Here is a 13,286-nt window from a genome sequence, read left to right on the forward strand (position 1 = left end):
ATGACTGCAGTCCACCTGTCAAATTGGCTACTCAAAGTATATTTATAGTAACTCAGATTTTACTTAGATTGACATTACTTCCAATATAGTAAACAATAAGAGGGATGAGCAGGCTGTTACATAATACTAACAATAGTATCAACAGCAACACAAAGTTTATCAAAAGGAGAACTACAGAAAAAGTGAGATTATTGGTTCAACAAGGCTACACCCCAAATCATAGGATTTCAAGTATATTATTGGTAAAAGAAATTGGAAAGCTATCAAATTCAGATCTATGAGACTCATAAAATATTACACATGACATGTCATTCTTAATAACACTTAATAATTTGTAATAAGTTTAAAACCAGTTGCAACATTTTGTTATTTTCTAGTTTGAGTCTATTAGTTGATAGACAGTTTAGCTTTCCATTGCTGAATCAGGCAAGGTTTGGAAAATGAGCCAACCCCTCCCACTCCCTTCCCAAAAATAACATTTTGATTATAATGCTTTGCAATGAGCTAGGTTAAGTTACATACACTAAGATTTCCAGTCAAATGTAGCTGCATCCCCTGTACTGCTAAAGATAAGTGTTTACCAATATGTGAACATGAGTTGTTAGATATTTTGTTTCCTGCCAGTGTTATGTGAACTGACACGTAGGCTTGCAAAAAGGAATTCAATTCCTCACTGTTGGCTTAAGTAGGCTCCGTTCCAAACCACAAGATTTCATATAAATTGAATGATAGAATGCAAAGGACTAACCAAGTTCCTTTGCAGAGTCTACTGAAACACAGCATAAATATTGTTCCTGAAGTGCAGCAGGAAAAATAGTTTTTCTAAAAAAAAAACAAACATCCAGTGTAATTTTCCGAAGAAGTGTCTAGACCTGAAACATCAGCTTTCCTGCTCTAGTGTTGCTTGGCCTGCTGTGTTCATCCAGCTCTACACCTTGTTATCTCAAACATCCAGTGTGATTTTTTTTAAAGACCATGCACAAGACCTTTGCTACTTCAGTTTGAGGTTATCACTTTTTCTTAGTATGGGGGAATTGAGTCATCTTGTAGCATGTGTTTAACAATGTCGTAAGGTAAGGAATTTCAGAAATTTGACCCAGCAAGTAAAAAAGAAGCAAGAGGCATGTTTAGTCAGACCGGTTAAGGATGACAATTTTGTTCTTTGAAGGAAAAAAGTGAACTGATTTCTTTAGGATGATCTGATACCTGAGAACAAATTTGATTTGAAGTACCTTTAAAAAATTCAAATTCTCCAACTGTCATGGTGAAATTTGCTTGCATTATTTAATTTATTAGTCTAGTTACAAAGACACTACATTACTAATGCAACCTAGTCTGCATGACCGAGTGTCAGTCTGTAGATGTGCAATTCTATGAGAAAGTGGGTACATGTTTGTATCTATGTGTATACTGGATTGAGTACTTATGTGAGTGTCTACGCAAACTGAATGTATGTTATTGATATGCTGATAGGTTTTCATATGAATTGGAAACATTTCAATCTTGTTTTGTGTCAATACACCAAGTATTTAAATTCATGTGATGCCTTTCAAGAAGAAAAATGCTAAGGTTTAACACAGTGGAGCAACATGCAAATACTGAGGTAGCATTAGAAATATAGAAAATTATCTCAGTGGCTGAAAGCAAAGTAGGAATATTTAGCAAAGAATGTTCAATGATTGGCTGAGACAACTGAGAGCAAATACTAGCTTTAGTTTTTGAGTGTATGTTTAGAATTTGGGTTACTTCAAGATAGATTACAGCTTTTAAACCTAGGGGCACATTTTGTTCATAACTTGGAATAATAAATGGTTCTAGAACTTCAATGTATACATTTAAGATAGTAGAAACTGAACAACATGCAAGAACATGCCAACACCAACATGAATTAATTTGCATTGAGCAATTCTGATACGAAGAGAGACGTTTATAGAAAGAAAGTCTGTAAATGTTGTAAACAACAGAAATTGTTGGAAATGTGGAACAGGTAAGTCAGCACATGAACAGAACTTCTCTTTTCAGACCCTGTTGAATCTGGTGTGTAAGTCCACCAGCCGAAGGAGGTTATGCTAATTGAATTGAATCAGGACTGGTGAAGGACAGCTTCTATGGAGTGTAGACAATACAGCAATCAGTTTTGCCAAGTAGCTCAAAGGCTTGGGAAAGCAGGAGAGAAAAAGAGGCAAAGGGGAAAGATGGAGGGGGAAGAAGGGAGTCATTGAGGTCTTCGGTACATAAAACGGCCCTTTAGCCCGTCACGTCTGCACCAGTCAAAAACAACCACTTAAATATTCTAATGCCATTTTCCAGCTTTTGATACCATACCCATATATGCCTTGGCATTGCAAGTGAGCATCCACATACGGTCCTACTTAAATGTTTGGTGGTTTTTTGCCTCTACCACCCTTATAGGCAGTGAATTCCAGACTCCCACATTCCATCTGAAACATGCCTTAAATGTACATCCCTGGTCATTGACCTGTCAACCAAATAGAAAGGATTCTTCCTGACAACTCAACCATTATCTATGCTTCCCCCCGCAATCATAACCTTGAACATCTCAATCGTGACTGCTTCCCCACTGCCACTTGGAAGTCACATGACACCAAGTTATGGTTCACTCAGAGCTAGCAAGAACTGCAGATGCTGTGGTCAGAGATAACACAGTGTGGAGCTGTAGGAACAGTGTAGGCCAGGCAGCATCAGAGGAGTAGGCAAGTTGACATTTTGGGTTGGGACCTTTCTTCAGAAATAGGGAAGATGCTCAGAAATAAATAGAGAGGAAGGGTGGGGCTGGAGAAGGTAGGTGGGCTGGTGATAGGTGGGGATTTGTTAGTGACGTGGGAGAGAAGGTGGACAGGTTGTGTCAAGTCAGCGTGGTGTGGATGAGAGGAAGGGTTGGACACGGGATGAGGCCGGGTGTGGGGAGATTTTAAAACTGGTAAAATACATGTTTCGACCATTAGGCTATAGGCCCCCGAAGCGGAATATGAGGTGCTGCTCCTCCAGGTTGTGGATGGTGTCATTGTGACACTGGAGGAGGCCCAGGATGGACATGTCACCCAGGGAGTGGGAGTTGGAGTTGAAGTTGAAATGATTTGTGACTGAAGGTGTTATTGCTTGTTGCGAACAGAGCGCAGATCGTCTGCGAAATGGAATACGAGTCTCTGCTTGGCGTCACCGATGTAAAGGAGGCCACATCAGGAGCAGCGGATACAGTAGGCTACGTTGATGGATGTGCAGGCGAACCCATGTCTCATGTGAAAGGTTTGTTTTGTGCCTTGAATGGAGGTGAGGAGTGATGTGTAGGGTCAAGTGTCACACTTCCTAAAGGTGCCGGGGGTGTTGGGGTTAGTGGGGAGTGTGGAGCAGCTGAGGGAATCGCAGAGAGCGGTCCGTACGAAGGCAGATAGGGGTGGGAAGGGAAATATCTCTTTGGTTGAGGGGTTGGATTGTAGATGGCGGAAGTGGCAGAGAATGATACATTGGATGCGGAGGTTGGTGGGGTGAAATGTGAGGGCGAGAGGGGGCTTCTGTCTTTATTTTTGTTGGGGTGGGGATGTGAGGGCAGAAATAAAGTTGACAGCATTTTTGATCACCTGGGATGGGGGGTTAGGGTGAGGTGGAGGATGGGGGGAATAGGAGGGGGAATGGGGAGTAGAAGGGGACGGGCAGGAGGGAGAAGGGGGAGGGGCAGTGACGGGTCAGCTGCTCTGGGACGCTGCCATTTCAGCAGCTGGGGGTATCTGCAGTAACCGCAGACTTGGCCTGCCGATTAATTCCGTGTCAGTGCAGAGGAAATCCGTTCCAAAAGATCTCCAGGGTCCCCAGCTTGAACAAATTAAAAATAAAACCGGAACCGGGGCCAAGCAGAGAACCAGCACGTCGGAACGATTCCCCGGCCGGAACCGGGGAAGGTATTAATTGTGACACATCTTCCACCCGTCCCTTTCCCCAAAAAGAAAACACAGTTGAGGGACATAATGGGTTCTCTTGACTTCCTGGAGTATTTATGCTAAAACTAAACAGCACGGGTTGTGCCGGGGAAGGGGGTAATAATGTCGGTGTATTTATTCTAGATGCCTCTCCTCACTCTTTGTTTTAAACCAGTAACTGATTTATCCCCTCTCTCTTTACCGACCTCGTTTTGTGAGGAGGAGGAGGCGGCGGCCTAGCGTTGCCATGGTGAGGGCCCAGGGTTTGTGCGCGCGGGCCGTGTCCGGCTGGGCTCGTGGGGCGGCTCAGTGCAGTGCCAGGCTGGTGCTGGGCATCGACACCAGCTGCGATGACACCGGAGCAGCTGTGGTGGACGAAACGGGGAACATCCTGGGAGAAGCCCTGCATTCTCAGAAAGGAACTCATCTCAAGTAGGTGCTCCTAATGATAAAAAAGACGCTCTTCCGGGTCCCTTTTCGTTTTGGGGCGGGTTAGGGGGCGGCGATGGAAATATAACGTGCAAGACTGCCTTAAGTGAAGTTTAATACGTTATAAATCCCCTCGTTTTAATCGTTTCCACACTGATGTGACAAAATCTCGCAATGCCATGTTTTATGGCCACACTATTGCCAACATCAACACTTTAGTAAACCAATTCTAAGTTGTTTTAAAAGCGACAAGTCCCTGGATGAATCACATTGCTTAAAAAGTATGTCAGGAACAAATGACAAGGTGGAAATCTACAAGAATATATAAATGGTTTTCTGATTGTTTTACGTTATTTTAATAATGTTTGCAAAATAAATGCTTGTCAAAATATGCCAGAGTGGGTAAACGTCAGAAAGCAGTTAGTGTTTTTTTTCCTGTGAACTGAAAAGATGAAAATTATAACTTGTGATAATCAAAAAATCAATGATTGTATCGACTTTAACTTCTTATTCTTTTGTGATCAGAAGATACTTTAAATGCAGAGCAGATTTTTTTTTGTTCAAATCAAAACTGCAGCAGGTGATGCAATCCTCTATTTGGATTAAAGTGTTCAAGTGCTGTAACCTTCTATGATTACAAAATCAGTGATTTTAAATTTGAATATCCTAGCTACATCATGAATTTTTATAATTATTTTATTAATATAAACCAAAATAGCTTGCATATTCCTTTGATTTGCCTTAGGGCAGGTGGTATAATTCCAACCGTTGCTCAAAAGCTACACAAAGAACACATTGAAAATGTGGTCCAAGAAGCAATAGATAAGAGTGGTGTTTCTCCTTGTGAATTGACAGCAATAGCAACTACCATAAAACCAGGACTTGCATTAAGCTTGAAAGTGGGCCTAGAGTACAGCTTAAAACTAATAGAACAATATAAGAAACCTTTTATCCCGATTCATCACATGGAGGCGCATGCACTAACTGTTAGAATGCTGCACATGGTGGAATTTCCCTTCCTGGTCCTCCTGGTTTCTGGTGGACACAGTTTGCTGGCCGTTGCCCGTGGAGTTTCTGACTTCCTCCTTCTTGGACAAACTTTGGATGAAGCACCAGGAGACACATTAGACAAGGTATGTACAGAGGGAAACTTTAAGATCATAAATGAATAGCAGCAAGATTTTGTACAGTGTCTGTACAACCTGCAGTTAAATTCTGAGCCTAGCATTCCATTTGCTTTGAAGCAGCATGTTAGCAGGAAATATATGCCTCTAGTTCTTGGGCCAGGGAGCAGATTTGATAATGCTTGTTAATAGAGATTGATCAGCAGATGTAAACGAGCGGAAAAATTTTTAAGGGATGTGATGTGATTGTGTGCTTGGTATACTTGCACCTGAATTTCCTCAAGCTTGTACTGTGGATATTTTGCTTGAATCTTGATTTGCACCCAAATGTGGTGCAAATGTACAGGAAATTCCACTGTAATGCTTAGTTATGTACTTAGTTTACCATATCCGGCTTTTCCTTCATTAAGGTTTAGTTAAAAGACACTTCAGTCATGTCAGATACTTTAGGAATTTTTCTTGTCAAAGAGTGTTAGGTGTCTAATTTTGCTGTATAAATTGGTAAGTATTTGTATCTGATAAAATGTCTTTATGAACTTGAAATGTTTTTACATGTGAGAAATTGAGACATAATGTAGCTTGAAGTAGGTATATTTAACTTAACATATGAATATAAGCAGATTGTTAAAGTTTACCAATCTTGAGTTATATTCATTTATGCTTACATTACAACTTCAGTGCATCTAAAATGTTTTGATTTAGAAAATAATGTAAGATTTCTTCTTGATAGTAGCTGTTTTAAATCACAGTGATATATCTTCACAGGTTGCACGAAGATTGTCCCTCAAAAATCACCCAGCGTGTCATACAATGAGTGGAGGTGAAGCCATTGAATATTTAGCTGAAATGGGAAACAGGATGCAGTTTGAATTAACACAGCCTATGAGCCAGCACCTGGACTGTGATTTTTCCTTTGCTGGTCTCCGCAATCAAGTCAATCAAATAATTATCAAAAAGGAAAGGGAAGAAGGTTTGCATGTTTTTTGGTATTTCTACTTAATCTACCAGACAGTAGTGACTTACTGATTATGTTGTACACTGTATTAAGTTAGATATTTTTCTCAACCAGGTTTCCAAATGGGTCAGATATTGCCCTGTGTAAATGACATTGCTGCTGCTGTGCAACATACAGTGACAGCTCACCTAGCAAAACGCACACATCGAGCTATTCTCTTCTGTAAGAAGGAAGGTCTGTTGCCTCAATCAAATCCAGCCTTGGTCAGTATCCTATTGTTTATCTTGCGTTTTACATCGTAATAATAAATATTGGGGAACTCGCCATGCTCAGTGAATTCTAAGAACTTTGGTACAGAAACAGAAAGCCAGAGTGTCACCTGGCTTGCTCTTGTGCAGTTAGTGATCTGTTCCAGATATTTTAATTATTCTGTTCATATATGTTATGATGCATCTCTGTTTTTATGAGAGAGATTCAAAATTTGGAGCTAGCCTACATAGAGAGGTAAAACTGTTTTGCATGGCGGCTGGAGCCAGATTTAGAAGTGGTCCAAATTGTGACAATTTTATATTTCACGTTCATCAATTTGAAATTTGCATTTTGATAAGACCTGAGTGCAGATCATCTGTAAGCCCTTGCAACTGAAGAATTGAAGGCATGCACTATTTCCAAACAACATTATAATCTTATTCTCTTTCTGGTGTGACTTTACTGCTTGGAATGTGAGCCTCGTGGCTAGTGTTTGGTCACCTTCTTAACAGCATTAGTTTGCGGATAAATGTTTCATCAAGAACAAAAGGAAGAACTCATTGTGACTGTGGCCATGCACTGACTATACCCACATGGTGACTTCTACCCTGAGAAATCCATTCCTGGCCACAACTCAGCCATTCGCATCATGTCAGCTGAAATCATTAATAGTGTTAATCTTGACATGGAACTAAAACTGTTTCCCTACCCACAGGAATATTAAATAAAATTGAATTCATTAGAATAGGATCATAAGCACAAAAAATGTGTAATTTATGAAAAATCAATTTGTGAAAAGTATGCATTTTAACTTGTACAATATTTATTGTTATATTCCTTTTTTTCATGTCAGGTAGTTTCAGGGGGGGTGGCCAGTAATGAATACGTCAGAAAAGTACTTTCGATAGTAACTGAAGCAAATGGACTCTCACTGCATTGCCCTCCTCCGAAACTTTGCACAGACAATGGCATCATGATTGCATGGTGAGAACAGTACATAGAGTTAATTTTACCTTGAAGTATTATATGCAGCGAAGAAGCATTGTAATCCCTTTCAAATATACTTGCTTAGTGGAAAACAGAATCAAAAAATGTTAAAATCTTGTAAGTTTCTTTCTTCATCGTTATTGTGTGACATCTGTCTAACTGTAGTTCCCCTCCAAAGAAATGATTTTTTAAAAAATCTGGACCAAAACCAGCTTTTGGTGCATCTGATAAAAACACATCCCAAATAAGAACCACATTTTTCTTTTCTTTTTTGCTTTCTGTATCTGTGTGAATGCTACTTCCTTTAACTTGCTTTAATATGTGTTTCCACTGAAAGGATGTCAGTAACAGTTTATACCATCCTTGAAGACATCACAAAATATCTTTATAAGGAAAGGAGAAACCAGTCAACTGAAGAAGGGAAATTGAGAAATTGAACATGATGAATTGAACAAGTTTCTGAAAACAGGAAGCATTCCAGAGGGCAGGAGTTTTGCAGCTAAATGAAGAATAATCAATAGAAAAGGGGAGGGACTGAGAGATGAGCAGTACCTCGTGGTCTAAAGAATGATGTGTATATATAGGTTGTATAAAAGACTAAAAATAAAATGACTGCAGGAAGGTAGAGTGAAACCATGAAGGAACATAAGATTGAGGACTGGAATTTTGCAGTTGCCTTAATGGTTTTGAGATGAGACAAATGCTTTGTCAGGCAGGGTTGATTAAAGAATACGATATTTAGAAACCTGCAAAGAATTGATGCAAGGAGACCAACTGGCAAGGTGTTTAAAGAAGTTTTAACTTTTAAGGTTTTTACGGCAAGGACAAGGCTTTTGCCAGTGTTTGGGGAAGAAAGACGCAGATGGATATTGTTGAAGAAGTGGAAGAAAATTTTGATAATGTAGCAGATGTGGGAGAGAAGGCTGAGAAATAATAAAGGATTCTATACCATCTCATCCATCTTAAGATGGCTGAATTTAAGTTGGTAAAGCCAGGGGCAAAATGTTAAGTAGTTACAACAATCCTTGCTGCTTTTTGATTGTCTCGTGATGCTGTAGCAGTTTACAAACATAGTTACAGTCTGTGTCCCGATTTTAATGTTAAATACAATAATCAAGAGTTGGATATCCCAGAACAGCACAACAATTTAGACCCCTCAGACTTCATTGATTAGACAGTTGCCCTTCAGTATTTCTATTGTATAACTTAAAACTTTATTACCTATTTCTGCCCGTTATATCCAGATGAATCTCAAGATCCAAGATCATTACTTCAGCAGTGAAAGATGTACTGTACTCAGCGCATGTGCAGCCGGGCAAACAAATCTAATGTCCCAGTGCACAGAACTAACTGCATATAATTGAAATATACAATATCGTTAAATATAGCAATATGTTAACAACGTATTGATTTTAAAAATTGGCACTCAGAAAAAAATCCATAAAGTTAATATAAGAAATGCGTCGTCACTGCTTGATGACAGTGTTCTAACCTATCGTACAATTGAGCAGGGTCATTGAAAACTTATTACCTCATTTATGTAGAGTAGCCCTCAGGTCAAACAACACAGAATTTAAGTGTGTTTTACTGATTCCAGGGTTTGTTCTTTTGCTCCTATGGTCTGTAGTTCATTCTTTCTTTGTATGAATAGCTTCCTGACATCTGTAATAAAACTGGTAATTTGACCAGTTCTTTTATCTTACTGTCATGTTTTAATTTTAGTTGATGCCTCAGATATATATTTTCTGTGCTTATTATCTTTGGCACATCTTTAACATATCTTTCAACCATCTCCTATCATTGCTGGAAAAATCAATGCTCCTCTATTTTATCCTCATAAGTGGGCCACCTGAATTCAGGTCCCTGTGTTGCTGCTTAACATCATCATCATGGACTGAGTGATTCTTCCTTGTATCTTGGAGTCCAAAACCAAATACAATATTTTGAAGTGTGAAGTGACCAGATTACACATGGATTCCTCTAATTTATGCTCTACTTTTTTGACCACGTAGGTAAATATTCTCATCACTCTTTTACCAATCTTATTTTCACAACATCCTATATAATTTGAACTAAACGGACAGATAAAACACAACAATAATCAATGAAAGTCTTGAACATTTAAGCATTTCTATTACATTTAATTTACATTTTTTAATTTCATCACCACATTCATTTTTACAAACTGCTCATTTTCTCTTACTAAACCAATTTTGAGAACAGGTACTTTGCCTTGGATCAGCTCAGTTACAGTTGTTAACATGGCGCACAGTGGATGTGAGTTTGCTCGCTGAGCTGGAAGGTTAGTTTTCGGACGTTTCGTCACCATTCTAGGTAACATCATCAGTGAGCCTCCGGTGAAGCGCTGGTGTTATGTCCCGCTTTCTATTTATCTGTTTAGGTTTCCTTGGGGTGGTGATGTCATTTCCAACATTGATGTCATTTCCTGTTCTCTTCCTCAGAGGATGGTAGATTAATTTGGAGCCAGTGTGTTTGTTGATGGAGTTCTGGTTGGAATGCCATGCTTCTAGGAATTCTCGTGCCTGTCTCTGTTTGGCTTGTCCTAGGATGGATGTGTTGTCCCAATCAGAGTGGTGTCCTTCCTCTTTTGTATGTAAGGATACAAGTGATAGTGGGTCATGTCGTTTTGTGGCTAGTTGATGTTCATGTTCATGTATCCTGGTGGCTAGCTTTCTGCCTGTTTGTCCAATATAGTGTTTGTCACAGTTCTTGCAAGGTATTTTGTAGATGACGTTCGTTTTGCTTGTTGTCTGTATAGGGTCTTTTAAGTTCATTAGCTGCTGTTTTAGTGTGGTGGGTTTGTGGGCTACCCTGATGCCAAGAGGTCCGAGTAGTCTGGCAGTCATTTTGGAAATATCTTTGTAGGGGAGAGTGGTTAACACAAACCCCAAAAAAACAGACAAAACGGGCCCAGAAACCATAACCACTCTCCCCTACATCAAAGACATTTCTGAACTGACTGCCAGACTACTCGGACCTCTTGGCATCAGGGTAGCCCACAAACCCAGCAACACACTAAAACAGCAGCTAATGAACTTAAAAGACCCTACACAGACAACAAGCAAAACAAACGTCATCTACAAAATACCTTGCAAGAACTGTGACAAACACTACATTGGACAAACTGGCAGAAAGCTAGCCACCAGGATACATGAACATCAACTAGCCACAAAACGACATGACCCACTATCACTCGTATCCTTACATACAAAAGAGGAAGGACACCACTTTGATTGGGACAACGCATCCATCCTAGGACAAGCCAAACAGAGACACGCATGAGAATTCCTAGAAGCATGGCATTCCAACCGGAATTCCATCAACAAACACATTGGCTCCAAATCAATCTACCATCCTCTGAGAAAGAGAACAGGAAATGACATCACCAACCCAAGGAAACCTAAACAGATAAATAGAAAGCGGGACATTACACCAGCGCTTCATCGGAGGCTCACTGATGATGTTACCTAGAACGGTGACAAAACGTCTGAAAACTAACCTTCCAGCTCAGCGAGCAAACTCACATCCAGAAACTCAACCTGAGCTACAAATCTTCTCAAAACTCGCTGGATGGTGAACAGTGTTACTATATTTCTTTGCTTTTAGGAATGGTATTGAGAAACTTCGAGCAGGAATTGATGTTATACATAATCCAAAAGGAATTCGCTATGAGCCCAAGTAAGTGTCCAGACTTTTAGATTTTATTTTAATTATAATTATGAGCTAGCCAAATTCTAAGGGTGCAGGAATTTTTCATTTCAGTCTAACACTGGAACTGGGTTCCAAGTTGTTGAGATGTGTGTTTGAGTTATATAATCACTATAAAGTAAGCAAATGCAAAATTAAATAAGAATGCACTTTTTTTAGTTTAGTTAAATTTGCTGTCACTTGTTTTGTTTGCAGAGCCCCTCTTGGAATTGATTTTTCTGAACAAGTCAAGATAGCAGCCCTCAAAGTTCCATATCTGAAGCTAAAGACATGATTAATACTTCTTCGTTATTCATCATTTTAGGAAATCATACTGTGTTTGGGGTTTTAAATTAAATTCATGCATATTGTATTGTACTATTTGCAATTTTAAGAGGAGGAGGTATTGGCCATTTGCCCACTCGAGCCTCCTCTGCCATTTAATAAAATCCTGGGTAATCTGATTGTAAACTACAGTTGCATGTTTGAAATATCAGTAATTTAATGGTGACATTTAACAATTCAGTGAAAATTGTATATGAAGTCACTAAATTTGGTTAATGGCTTAATCTTGCTCATATATTCTATCTTTAACAGGGAAGGAGCATGGCAGCTCAACTCTTGATTTGTTTTTATATTAAGCTCAACAACAAGCTACAGAAGTAATATGGTGAATGCCTAAAAGTTGGCCCTCATTCTGTTTTGTTACGTGGCAGCTAAAGCAGAGAAAACAGAGAGAAAACCTGTGATGCTTCCTGTGTCAGTGCTTTGTGAAAAACAAAAACATCTATAATTAGTGATTTTTGAGATAAATCAATTAAACTCAGTTCAGTTTTGAGCTCTTTATTCTAATAGTCAATTTCTGACATTCTTCCATTGCCCTACTGAAAAAAGAAGACTGCAGAAGGAACAGTTAGCACTCTTGTAATTCCCTTGCCAAGTGTTTTGGTCCCAATTAATATTTCTACTGAATAAGTCAGATCCTAGTTTAACATGGCGTTCATTCATTGAAGAAAATTTGCAACCTTCTAGGATTATTTTTCAATGATAAAACTAAAGTTTATTAAAGAAAATGATAAAAATCGAACCAAGCTATTTAATACAGTGTAAAAGATGTTACAATACACAACTAATCAATGTTTTCATCCATTCCTCAACATCATGACTTTATAAGCATCAAATTCAGTGATTACCCTATATCTCAAATTATAAATTCAATCAACAGTAGTCTTCTTAATGGACAACCAGAAAAATGAAAGCTTAGTCTTTCAATAATCTGCTAGTTTCTAGCCAATCACTCCCAGTCTGAGAGAGAGTTAAATTAAATTTTGATTAAACTAACTTTTGCCTGAATTGTTCTATGCTCCTTTTCAAGGCAAAACTATTGATTGAATTTTACCAAAAATTAGATAAGCGCCAGATTTGGGAAGCTGCATAAGGGGTTTCTCACCATGGCTGTCATGAATTTTCTGACATAATTTTATGTTTCTCACCTCGTTCTATATGCACCATGCCTGGACGGCACCATGCTATCACTATCTTGCGCTCAGCAGTAATAGAAACACTTGTTGTTGCCAGAAGCTTCTTGAATTTCTGGTGTTGGTGTCATATTTAAAGCAGGTCATGCTACCAGCTAGGATCTGCCTTTCATAGTATGTTTAGTGGGAGGGAAACGGAAAAAAAAAAGCTTCTGAGGTCACAAGGGTGACATTTCATTGCAAATAGAATTTCACATTCATATTATATGTCTGACTCTCATTATAACTGCAGCTACAAAAATGATACTACGCAGACTACCCACCATGTTAGAACCCTCTTTAGGGGAGTGTTACTGTTTCCTTTACAACCCATGCAGCATAACATCTTGGCGTTGAGCAATGTGGAAGTGCCTGATTAATG

The 13,286-nt window shown here is 39.1% G+C and overlaps 1 protein-coding gene across 3 annotated transcripts; it reads left to right on the top strand.

Annotated features, from left to right (window-relative positions):
• The first annotated feature begins 3,744 nt into the window (after window positions 1-3,744).
• Window positions 3,745-12,239, top strand: osgepl1 (O-sialoglycoprotein endopeptidase-like 1). 3 transcript variants are annotated; one of them, XM_048534377.1, is made up of 8 exons: window positions 3,745-3,917; window positions 4,155-4,367; window positions 5,110-5,497; window positions 6,254-6,458; window positions 6,558-6,706; window positions 7,546-7,676; window positions 11,307-11,378; window positions 11,604-12,239. In XM_048534377.1, exons 2-8 carry the CDS (start codon window positions 4,183-4,185, stop codon window positions 11,680-11,682), a joined length of 1,209 nt encoding a protein of 402 aa, XP_048390334.1. In that variant the 5' UTR covers window positions 3,745-3,917; window positions 4,155-4,182; the 3' UTR covers window positions 11,683-12,239. The 3 variants fall into 3 exon arrangements, with proteins under 3 accessions (XP_048390334.1, XP_048390333.1, XP_048390335.1); XM_048534376.1 differs by lacking the exon at window positions 3,745-3,917 and having other exon boundaries at window positions 11,985-12,239; XM_048534378.1 differs by lacking the exon at window positions 3,745-3,917 and having other exon boundaries at window positions 5,115-5,497.
• The last annotated feature ends 1,047 nt before the right edge of the window (window positions 12,240-13,286 follow it).

This window comes from Stegostoma tigrinum, chromosome 7 (assembly GCF_030684315.1).
Source record: "Stegostoma tigrinum isolate sSteTig4 chromosome 7, sSteTig4.hap1, whole genome shotgun sequence".
NCBI lineage: Eukaryota > Metazoa > Chordata > Chondrichthyes > Orectolobiformes > Stegostomatidae > Stegostoma > Stegostoma tigrinum.